The sequence below is a fragment of the Trichechus manatus genome, unplaced genomic scaffold (assembly GCF_000243295.1).
Source record: "Trichechus manatus latirostris isolate Lorelei unplaced genomic scaffold, TriManLat1.0 scaffold00001, whole genome shotgun sequence".
Taxonomy (NCBI): domain Eukaryota; kingdom Metazoa; phylum Chordata; class Mammalia; order Sirenia; family Trichechidae; genus Trichechus; species Trichechus manatus.
The window spans coordinates 9,478,165-9,493,487 of NW_004443937.1; the positions used below are offsets into that span (position 1 = coordinate 9,478,165).

The window sequence follows — 15,323 nt, forward strand, 5'->3', positions numbered from 1 at the left end:
AATGTCCTGTCACCAGGTGGCTAGATCTATTACTAGGTATGTGAGCTTAGGAGTCCGCCCACTCCTCCTATGTGGATTCAGCTCAGGTGCCCAGGTAGATAGCCACCAAGTGTGTGCTGTAGGCTCTCACCTACAGTCCTAGACAGGCATGGGTGATTGGTATAGGCACAGGCAACTGGCTGCAACAGGGGGACACACTCTGAGCAAGGCAGGGGGTTGACGGCCGCCCCCGAGTGTCCTGGAGGAAGGTGTGTCCCTGTTCCCTAGAGTGCGGAGGTGGGTGGGTTTTGCAGCCGGACTATGAGCAGTCAGTGCTGTTGGCTGTAAGGACTGGGGGGCACCTCTTATTCTTGAGTTCCTATCGCAGTGGCTAGGTGGCATGGGTGGTGCCACCAGTCCTCAGGCCCCTGATGTGGGTAGGTGAAGACCCTGCTTAATGGGCAGAGCAGTGTCAAATGTCACGAACCTGCCACTTCACAGCTAAAACAGTTGAAGTTAGACTTCAGGTATAGACCCTGTTGTACTGTGGTAATGAGGGCCTATGCTGTTGAAATGGGCCCACACAAGTCTCTGCAGGGGGAAAGACACTCAAAGTCCCTGGATCCCTTATGCCTGTGCCTAGGCAAAGGAGCTGTGCCTACCCTGGGTTCCTGGCTTAGGGGAGCCTGCAGTTTATTTTTAACCGTTTGTTAATTTGTTCACTCTCCAAGGCTGGGAGAATGGCTCAGGGCGTGTGACGGATCCTACTTCCGGCCCAGGGGACTCAGCAACTGCTGAAGCCGGTCCAGGACCCAGTGCAGACCAGGGAGTGGGGAGGTAAATGGGAGAGAGGTTTTTCCCTAAGGGGGGTGTTTTTGATCCGCGCAGTAGGCCGTACGCAAGTACTTATCTTTTGCCGATCCAGGGCTATTCTCACTGGTTCTGGGTGGGCGAGTAGACTCTCTGGCACTGGGTCTCTCCCAGTGTGGAAAACACACCTCCTGAGCACTGCTGCTTGCCTGCCTCACTGCTCACCCATGAGCTGATCAGGCCTGAAGGGCTCAGGCTCTCACCAGGTCAGGTCTGGCAACTCCTCCCTGCTTCCGAACCATTTCTCCCTCCCTCTGCCACTCAGTCCAGTTCCTCGACTTTGCCTTAGATGTTCAGGGCTCCTTGACTGTCATATATAATTGATTCACTTGTTTTTTCGGGTCTTTGCTCTAAGAGAGTCCACCCGAAGTGTCTGACTACTCCGCCATCATGGCCCTGCCTCTAAGTCAGCCCTCTTAATGATCTTTGGATCCACCCCTCCTCCCCATCCCCCTGCCCTGTTCAGCTCTCCCATACCCAACTCTAGGATTTGGTCGAAAGCCTCCCTTTGGTCTCCCTGCATCCTGTTTGGTTCCCTCCAGTGCTGAACAAGGCCCTTCCAGGTGACTCCAACCCTTCCGTCTCCTTTTGCTCCTCCAGACAGCTTCCTTTCTCAAGGCCATCAGTCTCAGTTTCTCTGTTTGCCTCCTACTGCTCTGGCTCCTCTCTCCCAGTCTCCTTTTCCGGCTCCTCCTACCTGCCCCTTAAAGGTCGGCATTTCCTAGGCTGTCTCCTCTTCTCTCTACATGCATTCTCCCTGAGCCATCTCACCCACACTCAGATTCCTATGATGATGCCACAGAACTACCTCTCTAGCCAAACCAAGACCTATCTCCTGACTCCAGATCCAAATATCTAATTGCTTCTTGGACATTTCCTCTTGCACATCCCACAGACCAAAAAAAAAAAAAACCAAACCAGTTGTCATTGCATCAGTTCCCACTCATGGCAACCACATGTGTGTCAGAGTAGAACTGTGCTCCACAGGGTTTTCAATAATGAGTTTTCAGAAGTAGATCCTCAGGCATTTCTTCTAAGGCACCAGTGGGTGGGTTCAAACCATCAACCTTTTGGTTAGTAGTCAAGCACTTAATCCTCTGAGACACCCAAGGACTCCTTGCACATCTCATACCAGGTACCAGTCACTGTTGAGTTGATTCTGGCTCATGGCGACCCCATGTGTCAGAGTAGAACTGCTCCATAGGGTTTTCAAGGTTGTGACCTTTCAGAAGCAGATCACCAGGCCTTTCCTCTGAGATGGCTCTGGTTGTGTTCATACTGTCAATCTTTCAGTTAGTAGCCGAGCACTTAATTGTTTGCACCACCCAAGACTCTATCACAGGGACCTCAAATTTAACATTTCTACGACTGACCTTATACCCTCTACCCCAAACTTGCTCTTTCTCCTGCATCTTTTGTGAATGTCAATCCTGAGATCCAATCCTCCACAGTGGAAACTGGGAGTCATCCACAACACCTGCCTCTTCCTCACCTCCAACACATCCAATTGATCTCCTGAATAGATCTCCAATTTTCTGCCCCTCTTCCTCCCTCGGCATCATCATCTCCCACCTGGACCACATCCAAAACCTCCTCCCCGGACTCCCTGACTCCCATCAGACCTCCGCCAGGCCCATTTCCACAGCAGCCACCCGAGTCATCTTTCTAAATCCGCACTGGGACTTGGTCACTCCCATGCCTAAAAGTGGCTGCTTATTACCCAAACTCCAAGACCCAACTTTCTAGAATCTCCATAACCAGCCCTACCTACTTTTCCAAGCTCATCTCCCAACTCTTCCACTTTTTCAACCTTTCCTCCCTTGTTCTAGCACAGACCATGGAATGTTGGAGCCAAAGTGATCTGACCCAGACCACAGAGCAACTAAAAACAATCACTAAAGTTTACTGAAGGTTTACTTTGTGACAGAGTCTGCACACATATGCACCATTAATCTTCTTTTTCTTTAAATAAAAATTATTGTGCAGTAGGTGAAAATTTACAGAGCAAATTCAATAATTTGTACATAAAGTGTTCCATGACATTGGTTTCATTCCACACAATGTGTCAGCACTCTTCCCATTTCCATCCCAGGTTTCCCATTTCCTTTCGTCCTGATATTCTACCCCTTCCTGCCTTCTCATCTTTGCTTTTGGGCAAATGTTGCCCTTTGATCTCATATAATTGATTGTTTTAAGGAGCGCATTTCCTCTCAGGTGTTATCGTTTACTTTATGGGCCTGTCAATGGTTTGGCTGAAAGGTGGTCTCGGGGAATGGCTTCAGTGCCAGTTCAGAAAGGTGCCAGTTCATAGTCTCGGGGGTTCCTCCAGTCTCTGTTAGACCAATAAGTCTGGTCTTTTTTGTGAATTTGACTTTTTGTTCTATATTTTTTCTCCTGCTCTGTCCAGGACCCTCTGTTGTGATCCCAGTCAAAGCGGTTGGTAGTGGTAGGTGGGCACCATCTAGTTCTTCTGGTCTCAGGGTCGCGTAGGCTGTGGTTCATGTGGTCCATTAGTCCTTTGCACTAATTCTCCCTTGAGTCTTTGGTCTCCTTCATTCTCCCTCGCTCTGTACAGGAAGAGACCAATAGTTGTATCTTAGATGGCCACTTGCAAGCTTTTAAGACCCCAGACGCTACTCACCAAAGTAGGATGCAGAACATTGTCCTTATGAACTATGTTGTGCCAACTGACGTAGATGTGCCCTGAGTCTACGGTCCTTTGTCTCTGAGCCTAGTAACTTCATCCCGTGAGGTATTTGGTTATGTTTAAGAAGTTGCCCTAACTGTGGCCCTTGTGTGCTCTATCGTCTGTTAATATATAAGCAGCACCTATAGTTATGTATGTAGAAATATCCACCACCGCACCTCTATCTGGAGGTGGGTGTGACAATTTTTCAACAGCCTCGTGAGGGAGTTACTATTATTGTGCCCATTTTATAGGTGAGGGAACTGAGACTCTGAAATTAAGCAGCCTTCCTAAGAACACTTGGCTGTTATTGGCACAGTCAGGATTCTAAATCAAGTCATCTGACCACTGAACTATGCTGTCTCCATAGGAGTGGGTGGTAGAGCTAGGACTTGAATTGGATATCATCATTTATTCATTCAATACATGCTTAGTAAGCACCTACTACGTGCCAGGCACAGACTCCTGATTCTGGGCTCTCATTATGCCATTAAGCTGCTCAGGGATTAAAATAAGGTGGATAATGAGGAATAACATGAAATGAGAATTAACAGAAAAAGACAAAAATAAGAGGCTTTCAGAATAAAAATTGTCCTCTTGACACCTCCAACCCATACTCTCCACCAACAACCAGATTAGATTGTGTTTCCTCCATGCTTAAAATACTTCAAAGCCTTTCTAGGTATTACTCTAAACCCGGGAGCTGTAAAGGAGGGAATTGGTAATCTGCTTATATTAAGAAAAAAATGATTTTTTTTAATCATAGAGAAAAAAATTCATAGAAAAATTCAAAAGACAACAAGCTTGGAAACAATATTTGTAACTCATATCACAAAGGGCTGATTTTCATAATATACAAGAGTTCTTACAAATCATGAGGAAAAATACCATTAACTTGATAGGAAAGTGTATAAGAACTAACAGTTTATAGAAAAAAATATCAAAGGTGCTCAACCTCATTTATAATGAGAGAAAGGCAAATTACCACTGTAAGGGAAAATTTTTTATCAGATTAGCAAAGATAAAATGTTTGATAACTAAGTTGGCAAGGATGTGGAGAAACAAGTATGTCATACATTGCTGGTCAAAGTAGAACTTTGTACAACCTCTGTGGAGGAAACTATGGCTAGATCTATCAAAACTGCAAATACAGATACCATTTAATTGAGCAATTCCACTTCTAGGGATTTATTTTATCTTTATCCTTAACATATGTATCAAATTACTTATACACCAAATCATCCACTGTAGCATTGTTTACAGTAAAATACTGTAAACAACTGAAATGTCCCTCATGGGGGATTGGTTAAATAAATTATGGCACATCTGTTATGGATTGAATTGCATCCCTCAAAAATGTGTGTCAACTTGGCTAGGCAATGATTCCCAGTATTGTGTGGTTGTCCTCCATTTTGTGATCTGATATAATTATCCTATGTGTTGCAAATCCTAACCTCTATGATGTTAATGAGGCAAGAAATGATCTACAGGATTAAGTTGTATCTTGAGTCAATCTCTTTTGAGATATAAAAGAGAAGCGAGCAGAGAGGAGAGGGAACTCCCACCACCAAGAAAAGAGAGCTGGAAGTGGAGCACGTCCTTTGGACCCAGGGTCCCTGCACTGAGAAGCTCCTAGACCAGGCAAAGACTGATGACAAGGACCTTCCCCCAGAACCGACAGAGAGAGAAAGTCTTCCCCTGGAGCTTGTGCCCTGAATTTGCTAGTCTCCTAAATTATGAGAGAATGGATTTCTCTTTGTTAAAGCCATTCACTTGTGGTATTTCTGTTACAGCAGCACTAGATAACTAAGATAACACCTATATAAAAGTATATTATGCAGCTTTTAAGAAAGAGGTGGTTCTTTATTTGCTGATATGGAACAATCTCTGACATGTGTTATTGAATTAAAAAAGCAAGACCCAGAACCAAGTGTTTAGCATGTTTAGTTTGTGATGGTTTTAAAATATGTCCTCAAATTCTTTATACTCTTCCTTCCACAGGAGGAGCTTAATTCCCTACCCCTTGAATGCAGGTTGGGTTTGGTAACTTGATTCTAACAAATAGAGTATGGCAGAAGTGATGGTATGTGATATCTGAGAATAAGACATCAAAGGCAGTGTGGCTTCTTCATTGTCCTGCTTTCTTGGATACTCATTCTGGGAGAAGCCAGCTGACATGTTGTGAGGATGCTTAAGCTGCCCTATGGGGGCCTATGTGGTGAGGAACTGAGGCCTCTAGCCAACAGCCATGTGAGTGAGCTTAGAAGTGCATCCTCCAGCCCCAGCCAACCTTCAGATGACTGCAGACCCAGCTGACCTCTTGATTGCAACTTTATGGGAGACCCTAAGCCAGAACCACCCATCTAAGCTGCTCCCAAATTCCTGTGACCCACAGAAACTGAGATAATAAATGTTTATTGCTTTAAGCCACTAAGTTCTGGGGCAATTTGCTCTTATGCAGCAATAGATAATGAATATGCCCTTTGGGTAAAAAATATTGTGTATACGTTTGCTTGTATATTTATGGAATTTCTCAGAAAGGTACTTAAGAAACTGGTGACGGTAGTTTCCTCTGGGAGGAGAATGTGGACACTGGGGTTGAGGGTGGGAAGTGGGTTTATGTCTAACTACATACCCTTTTACCTTATTAATTTTGTATCACACACATGTATTAACTTTTCCAAAAAGTAAACAGAAGTCTGGACAAATTAAAACAATAAAATCTTTCAACAATTACCTTCTTCCTAAAGATAAAGTCCAAATTCCTTAACATGGTTTATAAGGCCTCCACGATCCAGGTCCTACCTACTTCCCCAGTCTCAACTCTTACCTCTCCTTGCCCCAACTGCTTATAGTCCCCAAAACAGACCAGGCTGTTTCTCACCTCCATGCCTTTGATTATGCTGTCTCTTTTGGCCTGGTTCGCCCTTCCCCTTCCTTTTGCTGTTGTTAGGTGCCACAGAGTCAATTGCAACTCATCGTGACCTCATGAGACAGAGTAAAACTGCCCATAGGATTTTTAAGGCTGTAATGGATCCCTGGTGGCACAGTGGTTAAGCTGTTAGCCAAAAGGTTGGCAGTTCGAATCCACCAGCCTCTCCTTGGAAACCCTATGGGGCAGTTCTACTCTGTCCTATAGGGTTGCTATGAGTCAGAATCAACTCGACAGCAGTGAGTTGTTTGTTGTTGTTGTTGTTGCTTTAAATCTTTACAGGAGCAAACCACCAGGTCTTTTTCCTGTGGAGCAGCTGGGTGGGTTGGAATCAATAACTTTTTGGTTAGCAGCCAAGTGCTTAACCATTGTGCGACCAGGGCTCCTACTCTTCCTTTAAGACTCAGCTCTAATGCTGAAGACTTCCATGGCTGTCCTTGCCTGGGTTAGAAGTCCCCTTGGTTCCCCCAGAATACCCTGTACATGATTCCATTATTTCATGTGCCATATTATATAGTGATGATCTGTTTTCTTTCTGGCCTCTCCCATTAGACCATGAGTTCCCTGGAGGCAAGAACTGTTACTCAGAATTCCCAGAGCTTAGCACAATGCCTGACATACATAGGAGGCCTTCGGTAACGGATTGATGTGAGAAAGAAAGGGGGGGGGGCAGAGAGAGGGAGGGAAGGAGGGAAAGAAGAAGGGAGGAAAGAAATGCCCTACTGAGCTAAGCAGTGTCATCCACAAACAACAAACACCAGATGAATAAAATCCCAAATCCAATCTGAAACAAAACCCAAGGAAATGGAGAGGAGTATAGATATATATTCTCAGCTGCACTGACAGAGGGCTGCTGTGATTGCTGCTCCTAGCCCAGAGACCCCAGGTGACCATGGACACACATCCGAAGGCCGGAAGATGCTCACCTCTGGACCACACCAGCCAGCCCCCTGTGCCACCCCCACCCAAGTCTCCTCCAGCTCCCACTCCATCTTACACCCTCTGTTTTCTGCTGTGCCCTCAGCACCAGCGCAGTGCCTAGCACATAGCAGGCACTCAGTAGTGAGTGAATTGTGGTCAGAATCATCTTCCCTCTGTGGAAATAGGAGGGGTCTGGGCTCAAGTCTCACTCCTTGACCATAAACTTGTCTCTTCTTCCCCTACCACTTACCAACTAGGTGACCTTAGCCAGGTCACATGGTCTCTCTGAGCCTCACTTTCCTCACCTGTAAAATGGGGATAATACCTGTATATCTTTTAACAGATAAAGATTAAATGACATAATGACTGAAAATGTTTAGCATAGAACCTGGTATGTTGTATGTGCTCAGTAAATGGAAAACACCAGGTAAAAAGTAGCAGAGATATCTTGAGAAGCCCAGAAAAGCTAACTCCTCATTCCTTAAAGAGCCACTTGGGTCTTCCAGTCTCTCTACTTATTCAACTCTTCTGGCAAACCCATCCTGCCACTATGTCCACCATTAATTGTCCTCTAACCAAAAGCTTGGGCTTTAGAGTCAGAGAGATCAAGTGAAAATCCTAACTCCACCATGTACAGGTAGAAAGTGGCCTTGGACAAATGACTTATCCTCTTTGAGACTCAGTTTTCTCATCTATAAAATAATAATAATAGTACCACCACACAGAATTATTGTGAGGATTAAATAATATTATGCATGTAAAATGCTTAGCATATGTTCTAGTACATAGTACAGAAATGTTAACTATTTTTCTTGAATAATAGTAACAGTAGTAGTAGCTTCCACCTGCCTGCTGATTACAAGTCCAAGTCCCTTGACCTGGCATTCAGAGCCTTGCACACTGTGGCCTATTATTCCTTCCTGGCCTCTCCTCCTGCTGCTTCCCTAGGTGGATGCCACACACAAGCCAGATGTAGATTTCTCACCTCTGTGTTTGCACCCATAATCTCCTTCTCCATTCAGAATGCTCTCCCATACCTCATCTCTGTCAACGCCCTGCCCAGCTCAAGCCTCAGCTCCCAACTAAACCAGCAGCCCCCTCCATTGCTCTGGGTTTCCACAGCACGTACAGTGCAGCACACATTAGTGTTCAGATTGCCCAGGGGGAATCTTCTGTCTGCATTTGCCTAACTACATCCCCCGCTTCTTCCAGGGGTCACACTTGATTTCTCTTTGTGGGAGTTGACCTTTCTCCACTATTCATCCATGTGTTCCAGGGATGGGCATGTGACCCAAGCCTTAGACAAAGTCAGTATGATTAATTCAGAGGTGGACTCTGAACCAAAGCTAAACCAAGAGAATTGGCCTTGGAACTTTTGCTGGAACCACAGGGAAACAGGTGTTTTCTTCCAAAGGCTGAGGCAATGTAAATTCAGAGCTACCAGAGGCCGTATCTGTCACCTTAGAGAAAGAAGTGGACTTCAAACGAAGCCAACACAGAGGAACCAAGAAATGGAGAGAGACAGATTTTTAATGGCTTGATTTGAGTACCTGGATCCATCCATTTCTGAAGCCAAATACTCTTGGCTTTTAAATTATGTGAGTCAATAAACCCGACCCTCTTTATTTTATTTTAATATACTTAAGCCAATTTGAGTTGGGTTTCTGTCATTTGTTATTGATAGACGCTGACCAATACAGTGACCCAACTAGATGGTAATCTTCCTGAGAACAGAGGCTGCATTTTATAGACCTGAGCTCCTTGGGGACAGAGATGGTATCTTAGGCATGTCAGTACTGCAGCACATAGCATAGGGATGATCACAGAGCAAGTGAGGAGTAAACAAAGGAATAAATGCCTCCTTGTATTTTCCCAGTGGACCAGTACTCTGCATTTAGAAGACCCTAAAATACTTGAATTAAAGTTCACTGGAACAAGAGTCCTAAAATAAGCATTCTAATTCTTATCTGACACAAACCAGGCCCTTTGCTTCTCTGCAGTTCCTCTGAGGATGACTGATGTCTCACTTTCTCAAGAGAATTACCTTGCTGAAAGAGTTGTCATAGGAGGCCTACAGGACTGAAAGAGATACTTTAAATCAACCCATTGTACAGATATGAAAACTGAGATTTAAGCTAAAAAGACTTGCTTACCACTGCATGGTGAGTCACAGGCAGAGTCTGCCAAGATCCCCCATCCCATGACTCCTGGTCCAGTGCTCTGGCCTTGTATCACTTTATTATGCAAAATGAATCAGTCACTTACCCAGAGAGTTCACAAGCCTCTGAGAAAAATGGAACAAACTGCTCAACTCTACCAACTGTCCTCCTAGTCCCTGAAGCAGTAACACCAGGGAAAGAACACTGGGCCAGGAGTCAAGAAAGCCAGGCCTTAGTTCTAGTTGATGCCCTTACTAGCTGCATGACTTTGGGCAAACCCTTCACTTCTCTAGGCTTAGTTTCCTCTTTCTAAAATGTATGTGTGTGAGTGGGGACAGGGTTTGAAGGAGATCATCTCTAAGATCTCTGAAATTCTGTGATTACATGGGGTTGTTGGACAGTTCATCAAATCGCCAGTATTAAACCCACATGAGTTACCGATAATTTGAGGATTAAGAAGTCAGCATCCTATCTGCAGATTCAAATTAAAGCTGAGGAACTGGAGGTTCCAGCTGAGCTTATATTCTTTCCAGTTTGCCTTTGGAAGAAGAATAGAATGGAAATACCTAAAATCCACCTCACTGGGTACCACTGAGGAATATGGAGAAATTCCCCCCGCCACACACAAATATCTTACAATTCTCCTTTCACACTCTCTTCAAAGATTCTAAAAGACCCATATCTAAGTTGAGGGGGATGAGATGGATTTGAAACAAGCCCATTAGAATGTGCACATCTGAATAAGCATTTTCCTTTTCAAAGTAGTCCTTTTGGGAGCTTGGGAAATTTTTCCAATAGGGCAGCAATTCCTCTTTGCATTTTTAAAAGCTCTCTTGGGGAACAAACCCGTCTCCTGTCTCTACCATTATACCTTGGCTTTCACAAATGACAATCCTCAATTTGATCACCCACCTTATTCTCCACTTGGCCCTGAGTGACTTCAAGCCATTTCCAAAAATCATATTCCTCCTTTAAAAGATGGAGGTTTTCCCTCAGTGAAGATGCTCAAGAGAATACACCCCATGCTCTGAAGACAATTCCCTACAATGTTTTGAGCAATGGAATCATCAGTAAGTGATATTACACCTCCCCCAAGGGGTCTCTTTTGAGGGTGCTGACACTTGTTGAATATCTGTCCTGAAGTGCTTATTTTATAAATCCCCTCTACTGCATGAGCATCACATTTTTCCTCCTCTTTCTAATCCTCAGAAGGCCCCAAACTTTTTTCTAGCCTTCACCAGTTCTCCTCCTCCACCCGTCATCCCCAGCCCCCACTTTCCCCAGCCCGACTCTCATCCTTGCCTGCAATTAGGCAAATGTCCAAGTTGCTGAGTCTTAAAAATATGTCTTTGATTGAAAGGTTTCTGGGGGTGGAGGACTCTAATGGATCCTGGAAAACTGTCTCAGCATTTCTCATCCCCAAAGGCCTTTCTCTGGTTCATAGGTCAAGATTACTGTATTAGCTAAACATTTCAGAGGGTCCCAGGGACTCCATCCCATTGGGCATGGCACCAAAACCCTTCCTGCACTGAGTATGGGGAAGGGGGGTGTGGAGACCTGCCCTCCAGAGACCCATGTTGCCAGGTTCTGTCTTCACCTGCCTCTCAGACATTGGCTGCACACTGTAGACATCCTCCTCTTCCCTTATCATATCACAGCACTTTACAGTTTACAAGATACTCTTTTACTTGTCCTCTTGGAATCTTTTCAACTGTTTTACACATGCGGAAGCTGAGACTCAGAGAAGTGAAGTGAGATGCCCAAGTTGATAATGCCAGCAAGTGAAAGGTTAAAGTCAGATCTCTTGACTCCCCATCTCATTCTCTTTATAATGTAGCAGGAACTGATCACCCCTAGAGTAACTCCTCACTCAGACCAATATCTCCCCTAAGACAGCACAATAAACAGAGACTTTCAGAGATGCTAACATAATGCTAACCCACTAATAAACGCAATCTGACCATATCCTGGAACACAGACCCAAAGACCTAGTTCTAAGGCTTTGCCCCCTGCCCCAAGTTGTCTCTCATTGAAGTCCCTCTCCCAGGGTCAGCCACGCAGATGAGTGTCTTAGAGAAGCAGAACCTATCTCTGACTCTTCCAAGAAAGGGACCTGGCAGGAAGAAGCCCCCGTCCCCGGAGCCTTGTCTGGGGGTCCCGCCCCCACCCATCCCCCTACCTGCCAAGAGCTGCATCCAGGCGCAGATCTTGTAGACCGTGGCCGTGTTGCAGAAGAAGAAAAGCGCAAAGCAGGTGATGCAGCCGAGGATCAGCACCATGGAGAGCAGCACGAAGAAGGCGGCTGCCTTAAAGGCGCCGGACGGAATGGTGCTGAAGTCGGTGAAGGAGCCGCGGCAAGTGAGCTCGCGGCCAGCTAGCCCGCTGCCCACGCAGTAGTGGAAGAGGCCGAAGTAGCCGGGCTTGGGGGTGCTCACGCTATCGCCAACCCAGTAGGGCTGGATGAAGACCACCACGTTGATGATGGCGAAGCAGATGGTGAAGATGGCCCACAGCACGCCGATGGCCCGCGAGTTCCGCATGTAGTGCTCGTGGTAGAGCTTGGAGGCCTCCTGCGAGGGCAGCATGGTGCCTGGGGGCGGGGCCGGCGGCGGCGGCTGGCGGGGGCCGCCGGCCCGGGACGGACCGCCGGGCTGCGGTCGCGGGGAGCTGGGGACACACGCGAGAGGCGGACCTGAGCCAAGGAACTCGTGAGGGTCGGACCTGGGGCAGAGCTGGGGGGCGGGGGCTAGAAGCGGGTCATGAGAGTGTTGGGGCTGTGTCTGAGAGGAATGGCAAAGATCTCCTTTGGAAGGCCAAGGAAAGGGCCATGTGAAAGTTGGGGGGCTGGGATGAGGAGGTTACAAGAGCTGGAATGGGAAACAGGCTAGAAAGAGGTCATGGAGGAGTTGGGGAGGGGGCTTAGGGGCTGGCATTGAGGGAGTAGGAAGGGGTCATGGGGGAATGGAATGGAGGTTGGGAGCCGATATTGGAGGATTAGCAGAGGGGCTGTATATAGGGAGCTGGGAAGGGAATTTGGGGGCTGGGATTAGGAGAAGAAGGAGGTCTGGTATTGGGTGTCTAAAAAGGGGCTATGGAGAGAGAGGTGGGCGCTTCTATGAGGGGTCAGAAGGGGATATAGAGGTTAGTACTGGGGGACTAGGAAGGTGATATGAAGGCTAGGACAGGAACTGGGGGCTGGTATGAGGGTCTAAGAGGGCGACGTGGCAGAATTAGGATGAAGCTAGAGGGGAGTTGGGGACTGGGACCGCAGGGTCTGGACACGGGGTGGGGGGAGCTCCTCTAAACCAGGGCTGGATGTAGGCTTGGGGAGCCTAGGCTTGGCGGGTCGGGGCTGGGTAGAGGGGCTTTCCAGGCCAAGGGGACAAGGGAGCAGGGCTGGAGGGCAGCCTAGGCCACGACGGGCAGGAGGTGGGCAGGGGCCGTTCCCGGGCGCCGGGAGCGGCCGGGCCCAGGTAGGGCCAGGGATGGGGGGGCGGCTGCCCCGCGCCCAGGCCGGACTCACCAGAGGCTGCAGCCACGGGAATGGGGTGCGGGGAGACCAACGTGGGCCGGGTCAGGGGAAGAGGGCCCGGGGCTGGCACCGCCTAGGCGCCGCGGCTTGGCGCTCCCAGTAGCAGCTGCCTGGGCCCAGGCGGCGGTCTCGGTGCGGCCTCCATCTTGCTCGGGTTCTCCCCGGGCGCGCTCCCGCGCCGAGGCGCGCGCTGTTGTGCACCAGCCCGGCCGGCGGAGGCGCGCTCCCGCCGCAAGCTGGCGGGGCGGGGCGGGGCGGAGCGGGGGAGGGGCACTCCGAGCTCTACAGTCCGGGAGAGGGGCTGGCACCGTCCTTGGGGTCGCCCAGCCAGAGCAGCAAAACCCCTCCACAGCAGGGCCTACTGATTTGGGGAACTCCCTTGTTCCAGCCTGACCTGTGGGACTGCGGGTCCCCGCAAAGCCTATGAAAACGCGGAAGGGGCTGACGGCGTGATATTTGACAGCGTTTGAACTGGGTTCGAACAGGGTTTGAAATTACCTCCTCTATAACCTGTCACAGTGCCTGAAGTTCAACCATTACACTTCCAATCTTTTGGGTCTTGGAGGCGTTGAAGGTTTCCAGAGTCTCCTAGGAAACTGCCAACACCCCTGGGAGAGGGAACCCCCTAACGTGTTATCAGCCTACGCCTGAGTTGGGGATTTGTTGGCCGCCAGCGTAAGGAGCAGGGTCTGGGGAACATACCCAGAATAAGTACCAGGGGGATGGGAAAGTGTTGATTTCCTTCCCTACGCAATCCCCAGAGCCCAACCTAATGCCTGGTGTAATGGACACACCATAAAGATGTGTTAAAGAACAAAGCATCGAAGTCAAGACTCATGGTTAGGCCCAGTAATACCCAGTCACACATAGGGGGCACCCCAAGGGAACCGGTTTGGGTCATTTCTTTTCCTGCACTTTTTTGGCTTAACTGTCAAGAAGATCTGGGGTAGAACTCAGACAGGCTCTATCACTTACTGTCTCTTGCCCGCTCTGAACCTCTGTTTCTCCATCTGTAAAATGGGTAGATTAGGCCCCATTTCACAGGCATATATGTGTGTCCAAAAACACAAGCACACACATATAAGTGGCTCTTTATATACATGTGTAGGGGAGTGAAAAATAATCGGTGTTGTTGTTGTGTGCCACTGAGTTGATTCCAACTCATAGCAACCCTATAGGGCAGAGTAGAACTGCCCCATAGGGTTTCCTAGGCTGTAATCTTAACTGGAGCAGATTGCCAGGTCTTTTCTCCCGCAAAGCTGCTGAAGGTCCCAAATACTGAACTCCACACAGGAATTAGCCAATTGAAATTTACATCTATCTGCAACAAAAATAATCATGTAAGGTTGCCAGAAGTCTTTTTTTTTTGGAGGAGGGGTGCAGGAAGACTTCTTCATTTCTAAGATTATGTACTTCCTGCTTTCTTAGTGTAAAAATCCCTTTCTTCTGAAAATTGGTAGCTGTCTTAGTTATCTAGTGCTGCTATAACAGAAATAGCACAAGTGGGTGGCTTTAACAAACAAAAATTTATTTCAGGGTGCCAGTTCTAGGAGAAGGCTCTCCCTCTGTGTCAGCTCTGGGGGAAAGGTCCTTGTTTCCTTTCAGCATATGTGGGCTCAGTGTTCCTTGGAGATCTCCATGTGTCATGGCATCAATCTTCTCCTGGGTTTAGTAAGCTCTCAGCGCAGGGGCCCTGGGTCCAAAGAATGAGCTCCGTTCCCAGCTCTTCTTCCTTGTTGGTAGGGAGGTCCCTCCTCTCTCTCCTCACTTCTCCTTTCATCTCTTGTAAAATAAAAGGTGTGACTCAGGTAAGGGTGTGACTTGGGTAAGTCACACCCTCATGTAAAGCTGTTACTCAATATACACTCCACACTAATCCTACCTCATTAACACGTAGAGGTTAAGATTTACAACACACCACAAAATGGAGGATAATTACATCATATCACAAAATGGAGGACAATAACTAATTACTGAGAATCATGGCCTAACCAAGGTGACACATATTTTGGGGGACATAATTCAATCCATGACAGTAATGATCATTAATAGCAGTTTTTAAAAAATGTTCTTGGGAGTTCTTGCAAAATGGCGCTCTAGGCAGAAGCACCACGCCGTCCCTCCACAGCAAAGATCTGAAAAACTAAGCCGAACAGAGAATACAACAATCCTGAAACCCTAAAACATCAAATGGAGAGATAAAGAACTCAGCCAAGCACCAAATGGAGTGAGAAAACTGACAGA

The 15,323-nt window shown here is 47.4% G+C and overlaps 1 protein-coding gene across 1 annotated transcript in view; it reads right to left on the reverse strand.

Annotated features, from left to right (window-relative positions):
• The window catches only part of LHFPL4 (LHFPL tetraspan subfamily member 4), a 32,073-nt gene extending 19,941 nt beyond the window's left edge, over positions 1 to 12,132 (reverse strand). The window contains exon 1 of the mRNA XM_004368299.3: positions 11,727 to 12,132. Within this exon, the coding sequence (XP_004368356.1) occupies positions 11,727 to 12,132 (406 nt within the window). The remainder of the gene's footprint in view (positions 1 to 11,726) is intronic.
• Positions 12,133 to 15,323: the final 3,191 nt, after the last annotated feature.